Below are 23082 nucleotides of genomic sequence, written 5' to 3'. Positions count from 1 at the left end.
TCATTCTGCCTTTGACATAAAATAATGCTCAAGTGAGCCAAGAAAGAAGAAAAAGAAGAAGAAAAGACAGAATTAAAAGGAAGTTCAGTCTACCTCTTGTGCTGGAGGTCTTTGGTAAGCTTCAAGTTAATCTATGGCCAGGGATTGAATTCATTGGCTTTTTTATTTGGTTGGCTGGTTGGTTGGTTTTTAGGTTTTGGGTCACACCTGGTGGTGCTCAGGGGTTCCTCCTGGCTCTGTGCTCAGAAGTTGCTCCTGGCAGGCTCGGGGAACCATATGGAATGCCGGGATTCGAACCACCATCCATTCTGTAGCGGCTGCTTGCAAGGCAAATGCCCTACAGCTGTGCTATCTAGCCCCTGAATTCTTGATTTACCATTTATCTGCCAGATCTTTTGGCTCTGTCAGAAAAGTAGTAAAGGGATAGGAGAGGATCTCAATTCATCTCAACACTCCCAATGCCTTGGTCTTAAGATCTTTCTTAATCAAAGAAAAAAATAAAAGAAATAATAATAAATAAAAGAAAATAATAATAAAATGAAAATAAAAGAAAGCTAAAAAGCCCTCTCTCTGCCACATCCCCTTCCCTTTGCTTCCACCATTCCAAGACAGTGAGCAAGAGTATGGGGAAGATTTGGAGCTGACACAAGAGGGGCTCAATTTTTCCGTCCCTCCCACATTCCACAGCAATGGGAGTGACCAGATAGGTATTGGGGCCCAGGGGTGCAGCAAGCCCCGTGCTGCTTCGTGGTAGCAGCAACCGGTCCAGACAGAGTGACGGCTCAAAGGACTAAGGAGGTTTGTATGGGGAAGGCCTGGGGAACCCGGCAGCCTCAGGCCCTGCAGCAATGCAGTATGTGGTCCCACCCGCCCCATCATCCCCCAAAAATGAGGTCCTAAAAGACAGGACAGCGGTTGAGGCATTTGAGTTATGTAGAGTAGCCACAATAGAGGCAAATCCCGGCACTTGGAGGAAAGGAGGAAGGAGAGGAGGGGAGGAAGAGGGAGGGAGGAAGGAAGGAAAAAGGGAGGAAAGAAGGAAAACAGAGAGGAAGGAAGGAAGGGAAGGAAGTTAGGAAGGAGGGAAGCATGTAAGGGGTTTGCTACACATGGTCTACATACATTACATACATACACACATAGGTTGTATGTCTACATACGTAGGTTGGATTCCCTTCATCCCACTAGGAATGATGCCCAAGCCAGGAGTGAGCACTGTGTCTCCAGAACCAAACCAAACAAACCAAAATCACAAACAGAATCAAGTGGTCCTTGGCACCCCAGGGGAGAGAGGAAAGAGAGGAAGGAAGGAAGAAAGAAAGGAAGGAAGGAAGGAAGGAAGGAAGGAGGAAGGAAGGAAGGAAGGAGGAAAGAAAGAAAGAAAGAAAGAAAGAAAGAAAGAAAGAAAGAAAGAAAGAAAGAAAGAAAGAAAGAAAGAAAGAAAGAAAGAAAGAAAGAAAGAAAGAAAGAAAGAAAGAAAGAAAGAAAGAAAGAAAGAAAGAAAGAGAAAGAAAGAAAGAAAGGTCAGCTTGGCTCAAGAACCGTAAAAGGGACCCAGGAGGGCCAAGCCCCCTCTTTAGCGCAGTCCTCCTGGGTTGCACACACACAAACAGCTGGAAAACCGCCCAAGCAAACAAGCACCCCATCTGGGCTTCTGCTTTCCGGGGATAAGAAAGAGGGAGGATCGGGGTCGGAGGCGACCCCAGGGAGGAAACACCCGGGAGAGGGGTGGGGTGGGGGTCCCCACTACCTCCCTCTCGGACCCGTGCCAGGTGCCAGGTGTCCCAGACCTCCCTCGACTTCCCCTTTGGGTGCACCCCAAAGCCCCAAAGAAAGCACAAACAGACTGTCCCATGGGGGGGACCCATCCAGAGCACTTCCCACTGGGCCACACTGCCCGTCTACACCGCCTGCCCGTCTACACGCCTCCCTCACCGCGATCGGAGTTTCGGGGCGCAGCTCCAGCGGGGTGCCCCGGTCCCAGGACCCGTTCATGCCGCGCTGGGGCCGGAGCTGGGCCTCCGCCGCCGCCGCCTCCACCCCTGGGTGCTCCAGGATTGCCCAGGCCCGCCCCTGGGAGTCGAGTCTGGGCAGGGCCGGGCCGGCGACGCCTCCGGGGCCGAGCCAATGGGAGGGAGGAGTCGGGTGGAGGCCCGACCCAGATCCGGGGTGGTCAGGCCTGCAGGGGAGGCCTGGGACCGGCTACCTGGGGCCCTGGGCCTGGTGCTGTGGTCTTGATGTCTTTCTGTCTATTAGAATGTATTGATTGATTGATTGGTTGGTTGGTTGGTTGGTTGGTTGGTTGGTTGGTTGGTTGGTTGGTTGGTTGGTTGGTTGGTTGGTTGGTTGGTTGGTTGGTTGGTTGGTTGAATGTTTGGTACACTCAGTTTTTAGGGGTTCCTCCTGGCTCTGTGCTCAGAGATCACTCCTGGCAGGTTTGGGGGAAACCATCTGTCCAGTCCTAACTCTTGATGTCTTTCTTTTTATTAAATCTTATTTATTTATTTACTTATTTATTTATATTCGATTGATTGTTTGGGTTCACTCAGTTTTTAGGGGTTCCTAAAACGGGCTCTGTGCTCAGAAATCACTCCTGGCAGGCTCAGGGGGACCATGTATGTGTCCAGTCCCTGAGTTTTGATGTCTTTCTTTTTATTAAAATGTATTTATTAAAAAAATAAAAAATACATAAAAATTATTTATTTATTTATTTATAATCGATTGATTGATTGTGTGGGTACACTCAGCAGTTTTTAGGGGTTCCTCCTGGCTCTGTGCTCATAAATCGGTCCAGGCAGGCTCAGGGGACCATGTGTCCAGTCCCTAAGTCTTGATGTCTTTCTTTTTATTAAAAATATTTTTTATTGGGGCCGGGCGGTGGCCCTGGAGGTAAGGTGCCTGCCTTGCCTGCGCTAGCCTAGGACGGACCACGGTTCGATCCCCCAGCGTCCCATATGGTCCCCCAAGCCAGGAGCGACTTCTGAGCGCATAGCCAGGAGTAACCCCTGAGCGTCACCGGGTGTGGCCCAAAAACCAAAAAAAAAAAAAAAAAAAAATTTTTTATTGGGCCCGGAGAGATAGCACAGCGGCGTTTGCCTTGCAAGCAGCCGATCCAGGACCAAAGGTGGTTGGTTCGAATCCTGGCGTCCCATATGGTCCCCCGTGCCTGCCAGGAGCTATTTCTGAGCAGACAGCCAGTAGTCACCCCTGAGTACCGCCGGGTGTGACCCAAAAACAAACAAACAAAAAATATTTTTTATTTATTGATTGGTTGATTGATTAATTGTTTGGGTACACTGAGTTGTGCTCAGGGGTTCCTCCTGGCTCTGTGCTCAGGAATCACTCCTGGCAGGCTCAGGGGGACCATATGTGATGTCAGGGATCGAACCAGGTCCCTCCTGGATCTGCTGAATGCAAAAGAAAAATGCCCCATCGCTGGATCCTGAGTCGTCTTGATGTCTTTCACCTCCAGGACAGGGTTTGGGGGTCCCCACACAAGGTTGCAGAGGAATGAAGGGTCTTGCTTGACCTGGTTGGGGGTACCTGGGTGCCCTCCAGGTTCAAAGCAAGGGGTACCCAGTTCCCCATTATCGCTGCTACAAGTGTGTTGGGTCAGGGAGCCTGCTATCCGTTCCCTTCAGGGTGAGGAGGCCCTCCTGGAAGTTTAGGGGTTTAGGGGAGCCGGCCACCCTGGGCCTCAGGAAAGCTAAGCGGAGTTTTGGGGGGCAGAGCGCTGGCACAGAGGGTTAGAACAATTGCCTTGCAACTAGCTGGCCCGGGTTCGAGCCTCGGCATCCCCTATGGTTCATTATGTAGATTGCCCAGAGTAATGATTTTTTGGGGGGGAGGATTTTATTTTGGGGCCACACCGGTGACGCTCAGGGGTTACTCCTGGCTATGCGCTCAGAAATCGCTCCTGGCTTGGGGGACTCTATGGGGCACAGGGGGTTGAACCAGGTCCGTCCTGAGTCAGCAGTGTGCAAGGAAATGCCCTATCGCTTGTGCCACTGCAACGGCTTCTAGGAATAATGATTTCTGAGCACTGAGCCAGGAGTAAGCCCTTGGGCTCCACCAGGTGTGGATAAAAAGAAGAAAAAATTCAAAAAGGGGGGCCGGGTAGGTGGCGCTGGAGGTAAGGTGTCTGCCTTGCAAGCGCTAGCCAAGGAAGGACCGTGGTTCGATCCCCCAGCGTCCCATATGGTCCCCCCAAGCCAGGGGCGATTTCTGAGCACATAGCCAGGAGTAACCCCTGAGCGTCAAACGGGTGTGGCCCAAAAACCAAAAAAAAAAAAAAAAAAAAAAAAATTCAAAAAGGAAAAAAGAAACTATCTCTGTCTCTGTCTCTCTGTCTCTGTCTGTCTCTCTCTGTCTCTGTTTGTCTCTGTCTCTGTCTCTCTGTCTCTGTCTCTCGCTGTATGTCTGTCTCTCTGTGTGTCTCTCTGTTTCTGTCTGTCTCTCGCTGTATGTCTGTCTCTCTGTGTCTCTCTGTCTCTGTCCGTCTCTCTTACTTCTCCCCTCCTCCAACTCTTGCCGAAAAAGCCGAGAGCAGCGGGCACCAAGGCAGGCCTGCCCACTGCGCCGACCCAGCGGCCTGAGCCAGTCTGGCAGGTGCCATTCCACTCCACTCCATGGCCTGGCAGCAGGCCCAGGTAAGCCTTGGGTGTGGCAGGTGCTGAAACTGCAGGATCCAAGCTGCCCTTATATGGCAGAGGCAGGACATGAGGCCGGAAGGGGATATTCTATTCCTGGGAAAGAATCTGCCGCCACTTCTCCGGCTGTCTGCTCCCCAAATCCGGTTCAGCCCTTAGGGGCCCAGAAAGACCAAGGCGGCTAAAACTTACTCTGGGGTCTCCCTGGCCTGAATCTCTGCTGGAAAGAGATGGCAGGAGGATGTGTGTGACCCACCCTGGGGCAAGAGTACCTGATTCTGGCAATAGGGTCTGGAGAACAGCAAACCCCCATTTTTTGTTTTTTTGTTTTGTTTTGTTTTGGGGTCCTACCCAGCTGCACTCAGAAGCTACTCCTGCCTCTGCACTCGGAAGCTACTCCTGGCAGGCTTGGGGGACCATATGGGATGCCGGTAATCAAACCGGGGTCCATCCTGGTTTGGCCTTGTGCAAGGCAAACGCCCTACTGCTGTGCCATCTCTCATAAAGGGCTTCTAAAAGGTGAACAAAACCCAGCTTCAGAGTCCAGAGATGCCGAACAGCAAACAGGTGTTTGCCTTGCAAGTGGCCAACCTGGCTTCTAGCCCTGGCAGCCCATATGCTCCCCCAATACCCCCCAGTAGTAGTCCCTGAGTGTGGATCCAGGGGCAAGTCCCCCCCTTCCCTGACCAAAAATAAAATAACTGGAGCCAGAGAGATAGTACAGCAGAAGAGTTTTTGCCTTACATGTAGCTGACCTGAGGGGGACCCGGTTTGATTCCTGGCATCCCATATGGTCCCCCAGCCTGCCAGGGCTGATTTCTGAGTGCAGAGAGCCAGGAGTAGCCCCTGAGTGTCACCAATCAATGAATCAATAAATAAAGTTAAAATAAATAACAATAAAACCCAGCCTCAGCCTCTTAAGTTGTACGTTTCAAATGACTTCATCAGGGGCCGGAGACATAGCATGCAGGTAAGGTGTTTGCCTTGCATGCAGAAGGACAGTGGTTGGAATCCCGGCATCCCACAGGGTCCCCGAGCCTGCCAGGAGCGATTTCTGAGCGTGGAGCCAGGAGGAACCCCTGAGCGCTGCCGGGTGTGACCCAAAACCAAACCAAAACAAAAACAAAAACAATCAAATGGCTTCATCAGACCTGGATTACCAAACAAGCCAGAGGCCAGAGATAGTCCCGGTGCTTGACTGGCATGAGGCCTGTCCTAGAAACAACAGCCACCTTGCCCAATCCCCATCCTTCCACCCCCAAATTATTACTGCTATTGTTGTTATTATTATTATAAGTCACACTTGGCTGTGCTCAGGGCTTTCTTTGGCTCTACACTTGGGGATCTCTCCTGGCAGAGCTTGAGAAAAGATAAGTTGGTCGTGTACCAAGGCAAGTGGCCTTCCCACTGTGCCATATAGCTCAGGTCCCCAATTTTTTTGTTTTGTTTTGTTTTATTTTTTGGGTCACACCCAGCGGTGCTCAGGAGTTACTCCTGGCTCTGTGCTCAGAAATCGCCACTGGCAGGCTCAGGGAGGACCATATGAGATGCCGGGATTCGAACCACCATTTGTCCTTGCAAGGCAAACACCCTACTACTGTGCAAACACCCTACTACTCCCCGGCCCCTCCAATTATTATTTTTAAGCTAGGAAAAAAAAATGAGACAAAAGTTCAAAGAATGAGACGATAATTTCCAGAATTTCTGTATAGATATAATTTTAATATTTATTTTAAATAAAATCAGCGCTGGATTCATTCTGGGAAAGATTGGAAAAATAAAAGCTTTGTCGTTCAATCATGAAATTACAAGTCATTCGTGAGAAAACAGCCGTCTCTCTCCTTCCAGGCACCTAACAGAGCGGCTTTGGGAATTGAGGTGAGCTACCCGACCTCCTCCCCACCCAGGCTGGGCTCTCCCCAAAACGAGAAAGAAGGACAGAGTCTTCATTGCTCTTCTCATTTCTAACTCTGAGCCAATCTGAGGAACAAGTAAGTCCCTGCCTAAGATGCCGAAGCCCCTCTGGGTGGTCACAAAGGTGGGACACTCCCGGTTCCAGAGGAAAGACACACAGACCTGTGCTTTGGAAACGGGTACCCCAGTGCCACCTTATAAAAACACCCAAAGTTGGGGCCAGAGTGGTGGCGCAAGCAGTAGGGCATCTGCCTTGCACTCGCTGACCTAGGATGAACCATGGTTCGATCCCCCGGTGTCCCATATGGTCCCCCAAGCCAGGAGTAATTTCTGAGTGCATAGTCAAGAGTAACCCCTGAGCGTCACCAGTGTGGCCCACGTGCCAAAAAAATCCAAAGTCACAGAGGCAAAGGAGGAGGGTAGGAAACCCCAAATGGGCCAGGCCTGACCCCCTTATCACAGCTCTAACCAAAGTCCCTCTTCTGAGACTCATCAATACATAAGCAGTCACTTTCTCGGGCGACCGAGAACAACCGAACCCTAAAGAGGTATAAATGTGCAGGGAGAAAATTTGAGAAACAGCTCCATCTCCTCGTCCTGCCAAAGGCACGGAAAGGAAAGAAGGCTAGCAGAAGAGCCAGCGTGATATAGCACAGCGGCCAACCCGGGTTCGATCTCCCGGCATCCCATACAATCCCCAGAGCTCCACCAGAAATCATTCCTGACCGCAGTGCCAGGAGGAACCCCTGAGCATGGCTAAGTGTGGTGCAAAAACAAAAAACAAAGAAAGCCAATGGGAATGGCTGGTAGGGGAAGGAAAGCAGAAAGAATATACTGGAGCCCCTGGTTTGAAAAAAGAGGGGAAAAAGGCATGAAGGCAGGGGGGGATTCCATGTGCAAAAAGACGCATTCAAGAAGCAGGTAGAGGGCCGGAGAGAAAGCACAGCAGTAAGGGCGCTTTTGCCTTGCACACAGCCAACCCAGGATGGATCCTGGTTCGAATCCCAACATCCCATATGGTCCCCCAAGCCTGCCAGGAGCGATTTCTCAGCACAGAGCCAGAAGTAACCCCTGAGCACCGCTGGGTATAACCCCAAAAGCAACAGAAACTAATAAAAAAAAAAAAAGTAGGTAGAGCCACGCCAGCGTGCCACGACCCATGACCCTTCCCCTCGACCTACCCCAGAGTAGGAGGAAAATGGGTCTCAAGATTCTAAGAAATAGAAGCATATCAGGTGCCAGAGCAGTGGCGCAGCAGTAGAGCGTTTGCCTTGCACGCGGCTGACCCAAGACAGACCTGGGTTCGCTCCCCGGCGCCCCATATGGTCCCCCAAGCCAGGAGCAATTTCTAAGCGCATAGCTAGGAGTAACCCCTGAGCGTCACCGGGGGTGGCCCAAAAACCAAAAGAAAAATAAAGAAATAAAGTTTTCTGTCCATGCCAACATCCAGTCCCTTCAGCCTGTGTGCTGTCTCCTGCACAGTGTATACAGAAAATTGTCACAGACCCCCGACACACCCCACTGGTCCAAGAAAAGGGAACATCTGTATGCCATGCACCGAAGCACCCAGCTGCCACCTTCCCTGTCTCGGGGTTCAAGAGAAGTCCCCGCCACTCTGGCAGGCATGGGGAGCAGAGTGGAGCTTGCAGGCAGGCGAGGCTTCAAGCCCCCAGACATGGCACTAACAGGAACTGGTCTGCAGGTTGCTTTCCGTCAGCAGTGAGGTGATGGAGTGAGGGTTGTAGACGCTGTCGAAGTCCTCATCCGAGCTCAGCCCTTCGTGCTGGAGGCTTGACTCGGCGGCAGAACGGGCAGCTTTGCGCCTGGGTCAGAGAGAGAGACTGGTCAGGGTGCGAGAAACTGAGGCAGGCCCTTTCTCGGGCTAAGGAAATGAGCGCCGCAGTCTTCCAAGGCCTACAGGTATCACAAGGTCCCTTAACAGGGACCAGAGATTTGGGACCAGAGAGAAAATACAGTGGGGTAAGGCATTTGTCTTCAGTACAGATAACCTGGGTTTGATCTCCAGCATCACACAGGGGAATTGTCCCATTATTTGGGAGTCAGCCAATCAGGAACGATCTCTGAGCAGAGAGTCAGGAGTAAAGGCTGAGCACAGCCAGGTGTAACCCAAAACAAAATGGAATAGCAGAACAGAGATCTGGGCACCTGGGTCCAAGGTATACATTAAGACACTAAAGGAGGGGCCGGAGATGTGGCGCAAGCGGTAAGGTGTCTGCCTTGCCTGTGCTAGCCTAGGACGGACCGCGGTTCGATCCCCCAGAGTCCCATATGATCCCTCAAGCCAGTTGCGACTTCTGAGCGCATAGCTAGGAGTAACACCTGAGCGTCATCAGGTGTGGCCCAAAAAACAGCAAACAAACAAACAAACAAAAAAGACAAGAGCCAAGATAGCACAGTGGTAGGGCATTTGCCTTACACACAGGGACCCAGGACAGGCCTGGGTTCAACTCCCAACATCCCATAGGGTCCCCGAGCCTGACAGGGGCGACTTCTGAGCACAGAGCCAAAAGGAACCCCTGAGCGTCACTGAGTGTGGCTGAAAAACCAAATAATAATAAGAACAATAATACAGTGGATAGAATGCTTGCCTTAGACAAGGCCAACCTGAGTTACATCCCATATGGTCCCCCGAACACCAGCAGGAGTGATCTCTGAGATCACAGAGCCAGGAGAAGTGCTGAGAATTGTCAGATATGGTACAAAAAGGAAAAAAAAAAATCAAAAACATAGGCTGGAGAGATAGCACAGCAGTAGGGTGTTTGCCTTGCAAGCAGCCAATCCAGAACAAATATGATCCAAAAACCAAGAACAAAAACAACAAGAAAAGGAAGAATGGGGCCCAGAGAGATAGCACAGCGGTGTTTGCCTTGCAAGCAGCTGATCCAGGACCAAAGGTGGTTGGTTCGAATCCCGGTGTCCCACATGGTCCCCTGTGCCTGCCAGGAGCTATTTCTGAGCAGACAGCCAGGAGTAACCCCTGAGCACTGCCGGGTGTGGCCCAAAAAACAAAAAAAAAGGAAGAATAAGATGGCAGCATCTCCCCACTCGAGTTCAGAAGCACCCCATCCCCGCCTTCCCCTCCTGCTCGAGGGCTCGCCCCTTACTTACCAGGAGTCCTTCTCCAGGGCTTTGATCCGGGCTTGGAGCTGCTCATTTACCTCATGCTGCTCCTCCAGCTCCCGCTGGGCCTTCTTCCTCAGGCCGTCCAGCCGCTCGATTTCCTCTTCGGCCTCATCCACCTGCCGCTTCAAGGCCTTCACCCTCAGGCTTAGCTGCAGGACAGACAGCAGGTCCTCTCAGTAGGGAAAACCAAACCAAATTACGAAAAGCGTGCATTGCCCTAGTGGCCCTTGCCTCGAAATCTGTCCTGAGGGGCCAGAGAGATAGCATGGAGGTAGGGCATTTGTCTTGCATGCAGAAGCACAGTGGTTCGAATCCCAGCATCCCATATGGTCCCCCGAGCCTGCCAGGGGCAATTTCTGAACGTAGAGCCAGGAGTAGCCCCTGAGCGCTGCCGATTGTGACCCAGAAACAAACAAACAAACAAAAAAAGAATGCAGGGATGTCAAGATCCTTCCTATTAGGATAAGTGGGTCTGGAATGTTCAACCTGATAAGGCCCCTATGACAACCAAAATAAGATGAAACATCAATGCTAAAATAAATTGGGGCCGGAGAGATAGCATGGAGGTAGTGAGTTTGCCTTTCATGCAGAAGGACGGTAGTTTGAATCCTGGCATCCGATAGGGTCCCCCGAACCTGCCAGGAGCAATTTCTGAACATAGAGCAAGGAGTAACCCCTGAGCGATGCCGGGTGTGACCCAGAAACCAAAAAAAAATAAAAAGGCCTTTTATGCTCAAATTGATATGAACCAATCATATATGTGATGGAAGTCACAGACCCATCATGTATACTGTGAAGGTTGAACTGTTTGCATTAACCAATGACATGCTTGTTTTGGGGTCATACCCAGCATCGCTCAAAGGTTCCTCCTGGCTCTACACTCAGAAATTCCTCCTGGCAGGCTCGGGGGACCCTATGGGATGCCAGGATTCGAACCACCGACCTTCTGCATGCAAAGCAAACACCCTATCACAGTGCTATCTCTCTGGAACCAAAGTTTGTGATGTCTACATAAACTGGCTAAGATTTTGCTACGAGGTCCTTGTCTTCTGCCCCTGGTTGAATGAGACGTGGACCTTTTGCATGTCGCATAATCAGAGGTGGCCTCTGGCTCTTGGGCCCACTCGGGGGATCAGCTCGAACCCTAGCAGCCTCACCTGGTCTTTCTGGTCGTTGATGTGTTGCCTCTCATCATCAATCTGGATGGACAGCTCTTTCACCCTGCGCTCCAGCTTCCTGTTGGTGGACTGCAACACCGTCTTCTCCCTGAAAACAGGGGGCACGGGAGGGCTGAGACAGAGAGGCCTGGCCTCAGGCTCACTGCAGCTTCTTTCTCTGCTCCCCCAGAGATCAGGCCGGGAAGACTTGGGGGGAGGGGCCCCAGCACCTGTCCTCAGCTTGCAGCCGCTCCTGCAGCTCTCGATTCTGGGACTCCAACTGTGATAGACTTGCGCTGGGTTTCTGGAAGCCTTCGGAGCTGGCCAAGCGGCTCTTCAAGTCCTTGTTCTGCAAGACACGGAAACACCTCAGTGGTTAGCCCTCAGATATGTGCATGTATTTTTTTTTGTGGAGGGCTTTGGATCACATCTGGAGGCACTCAGGGGTTACACCTCACTCTGTACTCAGGAATAGCTCCTGGCAGGCTCAGGGACTATATGGGATGCTGGGAATCGAACCCAGGTTCATCCTGGGTCAGCCACGTGCAAGGCAAATGCCCTACCACTGTGCTTTTTCTCTTGTTCCTGATATGTGCATTTATTTGGGGGGATTTTCAGACTCCAAGACTTCCACCTGCCCCTTACCTGTCTCTCCAGGGAAATCTTGTCACACTCCAGGTCTTGTCTTGCAGATCTCTCCTGCATGAGTTCAGCCCTCAGCTGGTCCACCTACCATGAGACAGAAGGAGGACAACTGATGGCCCAGCAAGCTGGACTCAGCGACACTCTGCCCCCCGCATTCCAGGGAAACTAAGAGATCACAGCATCTGCAGAAGCCAAGGACCCCAAAAAGAAACATCTACATGGGCCCAGAGGAATGGCACAATGGTAGGGCATTTGCCTTGCACTCGGTCGACCCAAGACAGACTCGAGTTTGATCCCCACCATCCCATATGGTTCCCCCCCTCCGAGCCTGCCAGGAGTGATTTCTGAGTGCAGGGCCAGGAGGAACCCCAAAAACAAACAAACCAAAAAAAATTGAAACTACAGGTTTAATACCAGGTCAGCTGTCCTTCTCCCACTCAAGATGTCCACTTCTTCTTTCTAAAGGTTCCCCACATCCCCCCAAAAAACAACCCAGGGAACATGAAGCTGATAGCCCTGGAAGCAGAACCCTCCAGACAAGGCCAGAGTGAGAAGATGGTGAGTTGATTTTCAACAGCTGGGGAAGAAGGGGGGAGGCAGGAGAGGACACCTACCTGGTCCCGGGACCGATTGATCCGCTCAGTCAACAGCTCCACCGTGTTCCGCTCTTCATCCAGCTCCACTTCCAGCCGAGAGACCTTTTCCTGTGGTGGGGGGACAGCAGGACCTGAGCGAGTGCATAGGCCCCACTTTCCACAGGCTTTTCTCCCATCCACATTGGAGAAAGAACATATTGGGCTGAGGGCCTGCCAGGCATCGTGGGGATGGCGCCCCCTGCTGACTAGGCACAACACGACAGGAGAGGAGTCCTCAGGGGTCCTGGTCCCCCAAAGGAGGCAGAACACCAGAATCTAAACTTGATTGATCGATGGATGGATTGATTGGTTTTGGGGCACCACCAGAGGCACTCAGGGGTTACTCTTGGCTCTGCACTCAGAAATCATTGATTGATTGACTGATTGGTTTTGGGGCCCCTCCAGAGACACTCAGGGGTTTACTCCTGGCTCTGCACTCAGAAATGACCCCTGGCAGGCTGGGGGACCACATGGGATGCCGGGAATCGAGCTGAGTCCCTCGTGAGACTGTTCTATAGCCCCCTTGTTCTATAGCTCCAGCATCAGGGCCAGCATGCTAAAAATCTAATGGGGTTTTTTGGGAGGGTTTGGGAGGAGCCATAACTGGCAGTGCTCAGGGAAGACTCCTGGTTTTGTGCTCAGAGCTCACTCCCCGGCAGCGCTCAGGGGGCCATGTGTGGTGGCAGGATTTGAATCAGTGTTGTGGCTATAGCCACATTCGACGTAAGCACTCTACCTCTGTGCTCTCTCTCCAGATCTGAGCTACCTGTAGCATGCTGGCTACACATCCTAACGTTGTCAGCCAAGGCAAGGCCATTTAAATAGCTGGATTACAAGATACCCGTAAGATTGGGCCGGAGAGATAGCACAGCACGCAGCCGATCCAGGATGGACGGTGGTTCGAATCCCAGTATCCCATATGGTCCCCCGTGCCTGCCAGGAGCAATTTCTGAGCACAGAGCCAGGAGGAACCCCTGAGTGCCGCCAGGTGTGGCCCAAAATCAAAAAGAATTAAAAAAAAATCTGTCCCTAAAACCTGACATTCTAGTATTGTTTTGGTTTTGAGCCACACACCCCACTGTGTTACTCCTGGCCCCATATACTCAGCAACCAACTCCTGGTGGGCTGAGGAGATCATATGGGGAGCCAAAGACCAAACTTAGGTTGGTGTCCTACAAGGCAAGTGCTTTACCCACTGTACTATCTCTCCAGTCCCCTTAAACAGGGGTCCTCAAACTTTTTAAACAGGGGGCCAGTTCACTGTCCTTCAGACTGTTGGAGGGCCAGATTATAGTAAAAACAAAAATTAGGAACAAATTTCTATGCACACTGCATAGATCTTATTTAGAAGTGAAGAAACAAAATGGGAATAAATACAGTATGTGGCCCGCAGGCTGTAGTTTGAGGACCATTGCTAAAACCTGGCATACTTATACTTTTATTTATTTTGGTTTTTTGGGTCACACACCCGGCAGCGCTCAGGGACTACTCCTGGCTCCATGCTCAGAAATTGCTCCTGGCAGGCTCGGAGGACCCTATGGGATGCCGGGATTCGAACCACCAACCTTATGCATGCAAGGCAAATGCCTTACCTCCATGCTATCTCTCTGATCCAGATTTTATTTTTTAAGTTAAAAATGCTAATACAGGGCCCAGAGAGATAGCATAGCAATGTTTGCCTTGCAAGCAGCCGATCCAGGACCAAAGGTGGTTGGTTCGAATCCCGGTGTCCCATAGGGTCCCCAGTGCCTGCCAGGAGCTATTTCTGAGCAGACAGCCAGGAGGGACCCTTGAGCACCGCCGGGTATGGCCCAAACAAACAAACAAACAAACAAAAGAAATTACTCTTGGGCCCGGAGAGATACCACAGCAGCGTTTGCCTTGCAAGCAGCCAATCCAGGACCAAAGGTGGTTGGTTCGAATCCCGGTGTCCCATAGGGTCCCCAGTGCCTGCCAGGAGCTATTTCTGAGCAGACAGCCAGGAGGAACCCCTGAGCACTGCTGGGTGTGGCCCAAAACCAAAACAAACAAAAAAATACTATTACAGAGGCAGAACGATAGACATTGGTAGGGCATTTTCCTTGCACGCAGCCGATTCAGGGCAGACAGTGGTTCGAATCCCAGCATCCCATATGGTCCCCCAAGCCTGCCAGGATCGTCACCGGGTGGGACCCCAAAACAAACAAATACAATACCCATAAGCTTGGAGATTCCTTCCTTCCCTGCAGATGCAAGAGGCCTAGAGTGTCTGGGCTTCCAGTACGTCACCCCTTCCCATCACAGGACACCCCCATCTCCTCACCTCCAGGCTCTTGACGAGGCGAGTCCTATCGTCCTGAGAGCGTTTCTTCTTCTCTGCCTCCTGCTCCAGCCCTTGCAGCCGCTGCGACAGCAACTCCTTGTCCAGCCGGGCTGTGTCCAGGTCAGCCTGGGAGGCCTGCAGGCTCTGTCGCAGCCTCTGGGTCTGAGTAGGAGGAAAAAAATGCTGAGAACTTTCAGCAGGCAACTGGGGCGCAAGGTGGGCTGGGGGTCTATCTCCCCCTGTGGAGATGTATTTCAACACTGATGCTATTCTTTTCTTTTTTTCTTTTTTTGGTATTTGGGCCACACCCAGTGACACTCAGGGACTATTCTGGCTATGTGATCAAAAATCGCTCCTGGCTTGGGAAACCATATGGAAAGCCGGGGATCGAACTGCGGTCTGTCCTAGGTCAGCGGCGTGCAAGGCAAATGCCCTACCTCTGCACCGCCACTCTGTTCCCCAACACTGATGATTTTCCAAATTACCAGAGTACAGTGAACACTGAATGACTTGTGGGCTGTTTTCTGATTTTTTTTTTTAAACTTGATTGATTGGTTGGTTTTTGGGTCACACCCGGCAACGCTAAGGGATTATTCCTGGTTCTGCACTCAGAAATCTCCCCTGACAGGCTGGGAGGGACCATATGGGATGCTAGGGATCAAACCCAGGTCTGTCTGCTGCATGCAAAACAATGCCCTACTGCTGTGCTATTTCTCTGGCCCGTTCTGAGTGTTCTTTGGTGAGTTAGTTTGAAGATGGCAAGTCTCCACCACATGTCATCAGTGCCTGCACCTTGCATGATAACGCCACACACACACACACACACACACACACACACACACACACATCCCCACGATGGATCCCAGCACCCCTGGGTCACCCCAGGACCCCGGGCTGAGCTAGATGCTATGACTTTCTCACCAAGGACAACGGCCTCACCTCGTCTTGGAGGCGGCTCAGGCCCCCAGAAGACTTCTCCGCCTCGCTGGCCCACTCCTTGGCCTGGCGCTGGGCGTCTGCCACCTCCCTCCGGGACTTCTCCTTGTAGTCCTCCAGCTGCGACTGCAGCTGCTCCAGGGCCTGCTTCGAGTCCTCCCCGATCTGCTCCAGCTGAGACGCAGAAAAGAGGAAAGTTCTCAGCCACAAACCCCTCTGTTGCTTGTTAGAACCAGTGACAGGAACCCCCCACAGGGCTCAACACCTCTTTCTCGCCTCTTCCCTGGGCTTTGGTCCACAAAATCAGCATTAGTGCTATGCAGAGCATTGGGTTCAAATCCTAGTCTTATAGCTATGTTATTGCAGGCAGTTTCTTTCTTTTTTTATTTTTTCTATTTTTTTTTGAAGTTGGGGAACAACCGGCAGCGCTCAGGGGTTACTCCTGGCTCTGTGCTCAGAAACCATTCCTGGCAGGCTCAGAGGGCCATATAGGATGCCAGGGATCGAACACGGGTGGGTTCCGGGTCAACCGTATGCGAGGCAAATGCCCTACTCGCTGGGCTATTGCTCTGGACCCAGCGGTTTCTTTCTTTTCTTTTCTTTTTCTTAAGCCACATCTGGCAGCGCTCAGGGGTTACTTCTGGCTTTTCACTCAGATATCATTCCAGTCAGATTTGGGAGACCATATAGGATACCAGGAATATAACCTGGGTCTGTCCCGGGTCGGCCATGTGTAGGGCAACCACCCTACCACTGTGCTATCTCTCCAGCCCCTCTTTTTTTGTTGTTTTGTTTTTGTTTTTGGGTCACACCCGGAAGCACTCAAGGGTTCCCCCTGGCTCTACACTCAGAAATCACTCCTGGCAGGCTCTAGAGACCATCTGGAACGCCGGAATTCGAATCACCATCCTTCTGCATGCGAGGCAAATGCCTTACCTCCATGCTATCTCTCTGGCCCCGCCTCTGTTTTGTTTTAAGTTACTCCTGGTTCTGCACTCAGGAATTATTCCTTGCACTGCTCAGAACTGCCAGGGATTGAAACCAGATTGGTTACACATAAAGCAAATAAATTCCTTACTCATTATACTATTGCTCTAACCCCCATGCAGTTTTGGTTTGGTTTGGTTTGGTTTGGTTTTTGGGTCACACCCTGCAGTGCTCAGGGGTTATTTCTGGCTCTGCGCTCAGAAATCGCTCCTGGCAGGCTCGGGGGACCATCGGGGATGCCGGGATTTGAAACACCGTCCTTCTGCATGCAAGGCAAACGTCCTACCTTCATGCTATCTCTCCAGCCCCCCATGCAGTTTATTAACCTCTCTGAGTTTCAGTTCCCCACCTGTAAAATGGGATTAGAATGCTTAATTCAAATATTATGAAAAGGCCTTATAACAGTGCCTAAGTCGAAGGAAACTTTAAATGACTATTTCAGGAACCACAGGCTATTCATAGTTCCCACTAAGAAAGGGAAACATGCCATCTAAAGTATAAAATGAGGGGCCAGAGAGATAGCATGGAGGTAGGGCATTTGCCTTTCATGCAGAAGGACGGTGGTTCAAATCCCGGCATCCCATATAGTCCCCCGAGCCTGCCAGGAGTGATTTCTGAGCCTAGAGCCAGGAGGAACCCCTGAGCGCTGCCGGGTGTGACCCAAAAACCAAATAAATAAATAAAGTATAAAATGAGGGGCCGGAAAGATAGCACAGCAGTAGGGCATTTGCCTTGCTCACAGCCAACCCAGGAGATGGTGGTTCGATCCTCAGCATCACATATGGTCCCCCCGAGCCTGCCAGGAGCAACTTCTAAGTGCAGAGCCTGGAGTAATCACTGAGCACCACCGAGTATGGCCCCAAAACAAGCAAACAAACAAACAAAAATATATATAGGGGACAGAGGGATAGCACAATGGCGGGACATTTGACAGACCTGGGTTCAATCCCCAGCATCCCATATGGTCCCTGAGCTTGCCAGGAGCAATTTCTAAGTGCAGAGCCAGGAGTAACCATTTAAGCACTGTTGTGTGTGGCCCAAAAATTGCCCCTCAAGAAACACCCAAAAATATAAATAAATAGGAAGTGGATAAAAAGGGCAACCAGGCTACGGTGGCACAGGACACCATGAGCACCCCACTGCCCCACTGTCCCCAGCTCTTCCGAATCATATGCCCCCCTCTAGCCAGGCGTGATCACCTCTTTGTTCAGTCTCTCCACAGTCCTGTCCAGCAGCCGCTTTTGCTCCTCCAGCTCGGCCTTGCCCCTGCGGAGCGCCTCCCGCTGCTTCCCCTCCTCCTCCAGGGCTCGGGTCAGCACCTGCTGCTCCTGCCCCATGCGTGTCAGTCCCCGCTGGGCCTCCTCCAGGCGGGCCTCCAGGGCCCGTTTGGCCGCAGCCAGGCTTCCCTCCTCTGCCTGAGCTTCGTTCAGGGCCTCCTCCAGGCGCTGCTTCTCCACCTGGGGGAAGGCAGAGAAGGGGTCAGCTGAGCAGAGAGGACACGGTGGTCAGCAGCAACTACGGGGGTGGCCCCCAAACCATTCAAATAAAAAGAAAAGTGGGGGCCGGAGAGATAGCACAGCAGTAGGACATTTGCCTTGCATGCAGCCGACGCAGGACAGTTGGCAACTCGATTCCAGGCATTCCATATGGTCCCCCAAGCCAGGAATGATTTCTGAGCTCAGAGCTAGGAGTAACCCCTGATGCCGCCAGGTGTGACCCAAAAGCCAAAAAAGCAAAAACACACTCCAGGAACGAGACAAGAATTTCAGACACACAGGGAACAAGCAAGGGGATGGAAGAGGAGAGACAAAAAATACTTTTTTGTTTTGTTTTGTTTTGTTTGTTCTTTTTGGGGAGAACCCTGTGATGCTCAGGGATTCCTCCTGGCTCTACGCTCAGAAATTGCTCCTGGCAGGCTCAGGGGACCATATGGGATGCTGGGATTAAAACCACCATCTGTTCTGGATTAGCTGCATGCAAGACAAACGCCTTACCATTGTGCCATCTCTCTGGTCCCTAGAAGTGATTGTTTGCCAACCTATCCAACAGCTCCAGGTGAGGGCCCAAGGAGGCGACAGCACTGCAGCCCTACCAGGGTGGAACCTCCTTGGCAATGCAGGCCAAGAAAGTCAAGCTCTGTCCCACCTTCAACCAGGGGGTTGTCCCTAACCTCCAGCCGGTGCAACTTGTCCCGAAGTCGAGCCTCCGCCACTTCCCCGCCTTCCGCCAGGCCTCGAGTCTCCTTCAGCTGCTGCTCCAGACCCAGGATGCGGCGTCGGAAGTCGTCGTTCTCACCCTGGGTCTCCCGAAGGGTCGTCTCCACGGCTGCCCGTCGCTGCCCCAGCACTGCGGCCTCCGCCTCTGCCGCCATCCGAGCCTAAGGCCGGGCCAGGGGAGACAAAGACGGCTCAGACCCCAGGGCTCAAGCATCCCCAGGGAGGAGACTATTTTGGGGGGCTGCATTTTGGATCACACCCAGAAGTATTCAGGGGTTACTCCGGGCTCTGCACTCAGAAATCGCTCCTGGCAGGCTCATGGGAGCATATGGGATGCCGGGAATCGAACCTCCGTCCATCCTGAATTGGCTACATGCAAGGCAGATGTCCTACCATTGTGCCATCTCTCCGGCCCCCAGGGAAGAGACTTAAGGCAGGGGGACAGGACGCCACCAACCAAACCAGAGACCAGGGTTGCCATGGTGGATGCAATCTTCCACCCTGTCCTGGCCAACATGCGCTGCCCACTGGACACACACACAACCCCTAGACAGGTCAGTACATACCAGGACAGGCACTTGGCGGCCCTCTGGCTCTTCAGCCCTCCAGACAGACCCCTCCGCCTGCACCTCCTCTGCCCTGTGCCCACTCCCCTTGCCTTGGAAGCCTCTTCGCAGTCCTGGGCCAGCTGTTGCAGACTTTTCTGCAGCTGGAGGTTCTGTTGCTCCAGCTCCCGGCCTCGGTCGGCTTCGGCCTGTAGCTGCTTCTCCAGGTCTCGCTCCCGGTGTCGCCCGGCCACCTCCTGGTTGTGATGTTCGGCCCGAAGCTCCTTCAGTTCCTCCTGAGTTAGGCGCAGCTCCTAAAATATCGGGCACACAGCAATAGCATGGATGACCAGAATGTGTGCACAGAGAGCTGGCAGCATTTGGTGGCTGGGCAGGTGGAATGAGTTGGGAAAAGGGTCTGGGAGTTCCTTGCACCCTTCATCACAAAGACCCTCCAGCCCATCGACTCCCCTCTCAGGGCAAGAGAAGTGAAAATTCCCACTCAGGGCTACAGCAATAGGACATGGGGGTCGGGGGGAGCAATAGCACAACAGATAAGGTGGTAGCCTTGCACGCATGCAGTCAACCTGGATTTGATCCCCAACATCCTATATGGTCCCCTGAGCCTGCCAGGAGTGATTTCTGAGTGTGGAGGCAGGAGTAATCCCTGAGCACCAGACGGCTGGTTGTGGCCCCAAAACAAAAACAAAACAAACAAAAAAATAAATTACTTCTGGCAGACTCGGGGGACCATATGGGATGATGGAGATTGAACCTGGGTTGGCCACATGCAAGGCAAATGCCCTACCCACTATGCTATCACTCCAGTCCCAGAAATACTTGCCTTTCTATCAGTTTTTGAATCATAATTTAGGGAACAGAGTTAATCAATACTTGTTATTGGGCATTTAACATGTCAGGCCAAGAAGCCCACACCATTAAGAGCCTCAGGAGACCAAAAAATGTCAGTTCCTATAATTGGTGAAAATATTTTTTCTTTTTTCTTTTTTTTTTTTTTTTTGGTTTTTGGGCCACACCCAGCATTGCTCAGGGGTACTCCTGGCTGTCTGCTCAGAAATAGCTCCTGGCAGGCACGGGGGACCATATGGGACACTGGGATTCGAACCAACCACCTTTGGTCTTGGATCGGCTGATTGCAAGCAAACACCACTGTGCTATCTCCGGGCCCGTGAAAATATTTTCTAGGGGCCGGAGAGATAGCATGGAGGTAAGGCGTTTGCCTTTCATGCAGGAGGTCATCGGTTCGAATCCCAGCGTCCCATATGGTCCCCCGTGCCTGCCAGGAGCAATTTCTGAGCCTGGAGCCAGGAATAACCCCTGAGCACTGCCGGGTGTGACCCAAAAACCACAAAAAAAAAAAAAAAAAAGAAAAAAAAAGAAAATATTTTCTAAGTTTCTAAATCATCTAAAATAAGTAGCTGGGTTTTTGTTTTTGTTTTTCTTCAGTTTTTTTGTTTTGTTTTGTTTTGGGGCCACACCTGGTGGCACTCAGGGGTTACTCCCAAGCTATGCACTCAGAAATGGCTCCTGGCTTGGGGGACCATATGGGACGCTGGGGGATCGAACCATGGTCCGTCCTGGGTCAGCTGTGTGCAAGGCAAATGCCCTACCACTGTGCTATGGCTTCGGCCCCATAAAATAAGTAGCTGTTTTGCTTTCATTAACCAACAGGTACCTGAAGACATCTTTGTTCTCACTTCAATTTTATGATATCATAATTTATATTACCAAGGCTATGCGATAATAAAAAGAATTTCAGGAGGGAAAAGAGGAAGGGCAAAGAGCAGGACTATTGCCAGGGCTTCGGGCCTCACAGCCCCACCCGAAGGGCTGGGACTGGGCATTGTTCAACAATGGCTGCTCCTTTGGTCCGGGTCAGAGTCCTTCCTCTCTAGGCATCTTCCGATTACAATTTGGCTTCCAATGTAGGTCACCTGGTCATGCCAACACACATGTCCCAGTGCAGGGACAATATTGAGCATTGTTCTCTAATGAACTGGCAATTGGAGTCTATTCATTGGCTTGGTGAATATATTCACAGACACATCAACACTCTCTCCCACATTGGTCTAATGAAGTTTATGTTTGTTTGTTTGTTTGTGGTTTTTGGGTCACACCCGGCAGTGCTCAGGGGTTATTCCTGGCTCCAGGCTCAGAAATTGCTCCTGGCAGGCACGGGGGACCATATGGGACACCGGGATTCAAACCAACCACCTTTGGTCCTGGATTGGCTGCTTGCAAGGCAAACACCGCTGTGCTATCTCTCCGGGCCCGAAGTTTATGTTTTGTTTTATTTATTTATTACCGTATTTGCTGGCGTATAAGATGACCCCCTGATTTTGCAGTTAAAACATAGGTTTAGGCCTATATTCGGTGTATCAGACAGAACGTTCCTGTGCTACAACTGTATGGACCACAGGGAGCCAATCACAACAAGCAAAGGTTCAAAGTTATACTGTAATAGACTTCCTCTCTGACTCTGGCCAATCTGAGCAGGCTTTTGACAGTGTAGATTCGGGTCCAGAACATTGTCTCATTGGCATGCATCAAAAGCCTGCTTGGATTGGCTGAGTCAGAGAGGCAGAGGGTCCGAGCAGCCTGGCAGTGATTGGTGCAGGATCGAGTTGGAAAATTCCTTTTGTGGCAATATTCAGACAATTTTCATTTAGCGGCATATTGAAACCTTTTTCGGGATACACTCGGCGTATAAGACGACCCCCGATTTTCAGTTGACTTTTTTTGTTTCAAAAGTCGTCTTATATGCCGGAAAATACAATCTTTATTTTTTGTTTTGGGGTCGCAGCCAGCAGCTCTCAGGGGTTACTCCTGGCTCTGTGCTCAGAAATCGCTCCTGGTAGGCATGGGGGAACCATGTGGGATGTCGGGATTCGAACCACCTTCAGTCCTGGATCGTCTGCGTGCAAGGCAAACACCCTATTGCTGTGCTATCTCTCCGGCCTCTCATAATAAGTTTCTGAACAAGTGAAAATGACCCTGGAATTTCACACATGCAATGTCCCTATGGCCTCTTGGGAAGTGGCCAGCAGCCAGTAGCTCTGAGCAGGGTGGCCCTGTGACCTTTCCATTTCTGGTGCTGCAGGAACTGTATGCAGGACTGAGGGGTCCCAGCTGAGCCAGCGAGAGGGACCCCTGCAGCTCTCGGGACAGAAAAAGCAAGTGCCACCAGCCGCCACCTACCTTCCTGAGCTCCTCCAGCTGCCGAAAATCTCCCGCCCCGGCTCGGGCCTGCCCTAACTCCCGCTGCAAGGCCTCCATCTTCTCCCCGAGTTCTTCCTCCATCTCCTCCTTCTCCATGCGCACCTGGAGAAGTCTGACAGGGAAGCAAAAAAGTCAAGAAGAGGAGCAGGTCAGCCCAGCAACCTGGAGGATTTTAGCACAGTGAAAAACTCACAACCCCACAAGGGCCAGAGATAATGCAGTGGGTAGGGCATCTGCCTTGTACATGGCCAACCAGGTTTGATTCCTGACATCCCATAAGGCCCCCTGAGTACCCCAGAGGTATAATTTCAGAGTAAAGAGACAAGATTAACCCCTGAGCATCAATGGGTGTTCCCTCACTGCAGAAAACACCCCTGAAGCCAGCCAACACACTGGATTTTCACTCTTGGGGGGGTTTTTTGTTTGGTTTTTGGTTTTTGGGCCACACCCGGTAACGCTCAGGAGTTACTCCTGGCTATGCACTCAGAAGTCACTCCTGGCTTGGGGGACCAGATGGGATGCCGGGGATCAAACCCGAGGTCCATCCTAGGCTAGCGCTGGCAAGGCAGACACCTTACCTCTAGCGCCACCATGCGGCCCCGTTTGTTTGGTTTTTCTTTGGGGGGGGGGGTCTACACCCGGCAGCGCTCAGGGGTTACTCCTGGCTCTATGCTCAGAAATCGCTCCTGGCAGGCTCAGGGGACCATATGGG

The 23082-nt window shown here is 51.7% G+C and overlaps 2 protein-coding genes across 2 annotated transcripts in view; both read right to left on the bottom strand.

Annotated features, from left to right (window-relative positions):
• The window catches only part of TUFT1 (tuftelin 1), a 62686-nt gene extending 60686 nt beyond the window's left edge, over positions 1-2000 (bottom strand). The window contains exon 1 of the mRNA XM_049765982.1: positions 1936-2000. Within this exon, the coding sequence (XP_049621939.1) occupies positions 1936-1995 (60 nt within the window). The 5' untranslated portion in view covers positions 1996-2000. The remainder of the gene's footprint in view (positions 1-1935) is intronic.
• A 6179-nt stretch (positions 2001-8179) lies between these two features.
• The window catches only part of CGN (cingulin), a 34808-nt gene continuing 19905 nt past the window's right edge, over positions 8180-23082 (bottom strand). The window contains exons 10-21 of the mRNA XM_049765899.1: positions 22350-22482; positions 19244-19444; positions 18540-18746; positions 17569-17826; positions 15386-15556; positions 14447-14608; positions 12124-12213; positions 11510-11593; positions 11095-11213; positions 10865-10973; positions 9693-9856; positions 8180-8386 (exon numbers count right to left, since the gene is read on the bottom strand). Of these exons, the coding sequence (XP_049621856.1) occupies positions 8245-8386; positions 9693-9856; positions 10865-10973; positions 11095-11213; positions 11510-11593; positions 12124-12213; positions 14447-14608; positions 15386-15556; positions 17569-17826; positions 18540-18746; positions 19244-19444; positions 22350-22482 (1840 nt within the window). The 3' untranslated portion in view covers positions 8180-8244. The remainder of the gene's footprint in view (positions 8387-9692; positions 9857-10864; positions 10974-11094; positions 11214-11509; positions 11594-12123; positions 12214-14446; positions 14609-15385; positions 15557-17568; positions 17827-18539; positions 18747-19243; positions 19445-22349; positions 22483-23082) is intronic.

This window comes from Suncus etruscus, chromosome 19 (genome assembly GCF_024139225.1).
Source record: "Suncus etruscus isolate mSunEtr1 chromosome 19, mSunEtr1.pri.cur, whole genome shotgun sequence".
Classification (NCBI taxonomy): Eukaryota; Metazoa; Chordata; class Mammalia; order Eulipotyphla; family Soricidae; genus Suncus; species Suncus etruscus.
This window is presented reverse-complemented; position numbering and strand designations above follow the sequence as displayed.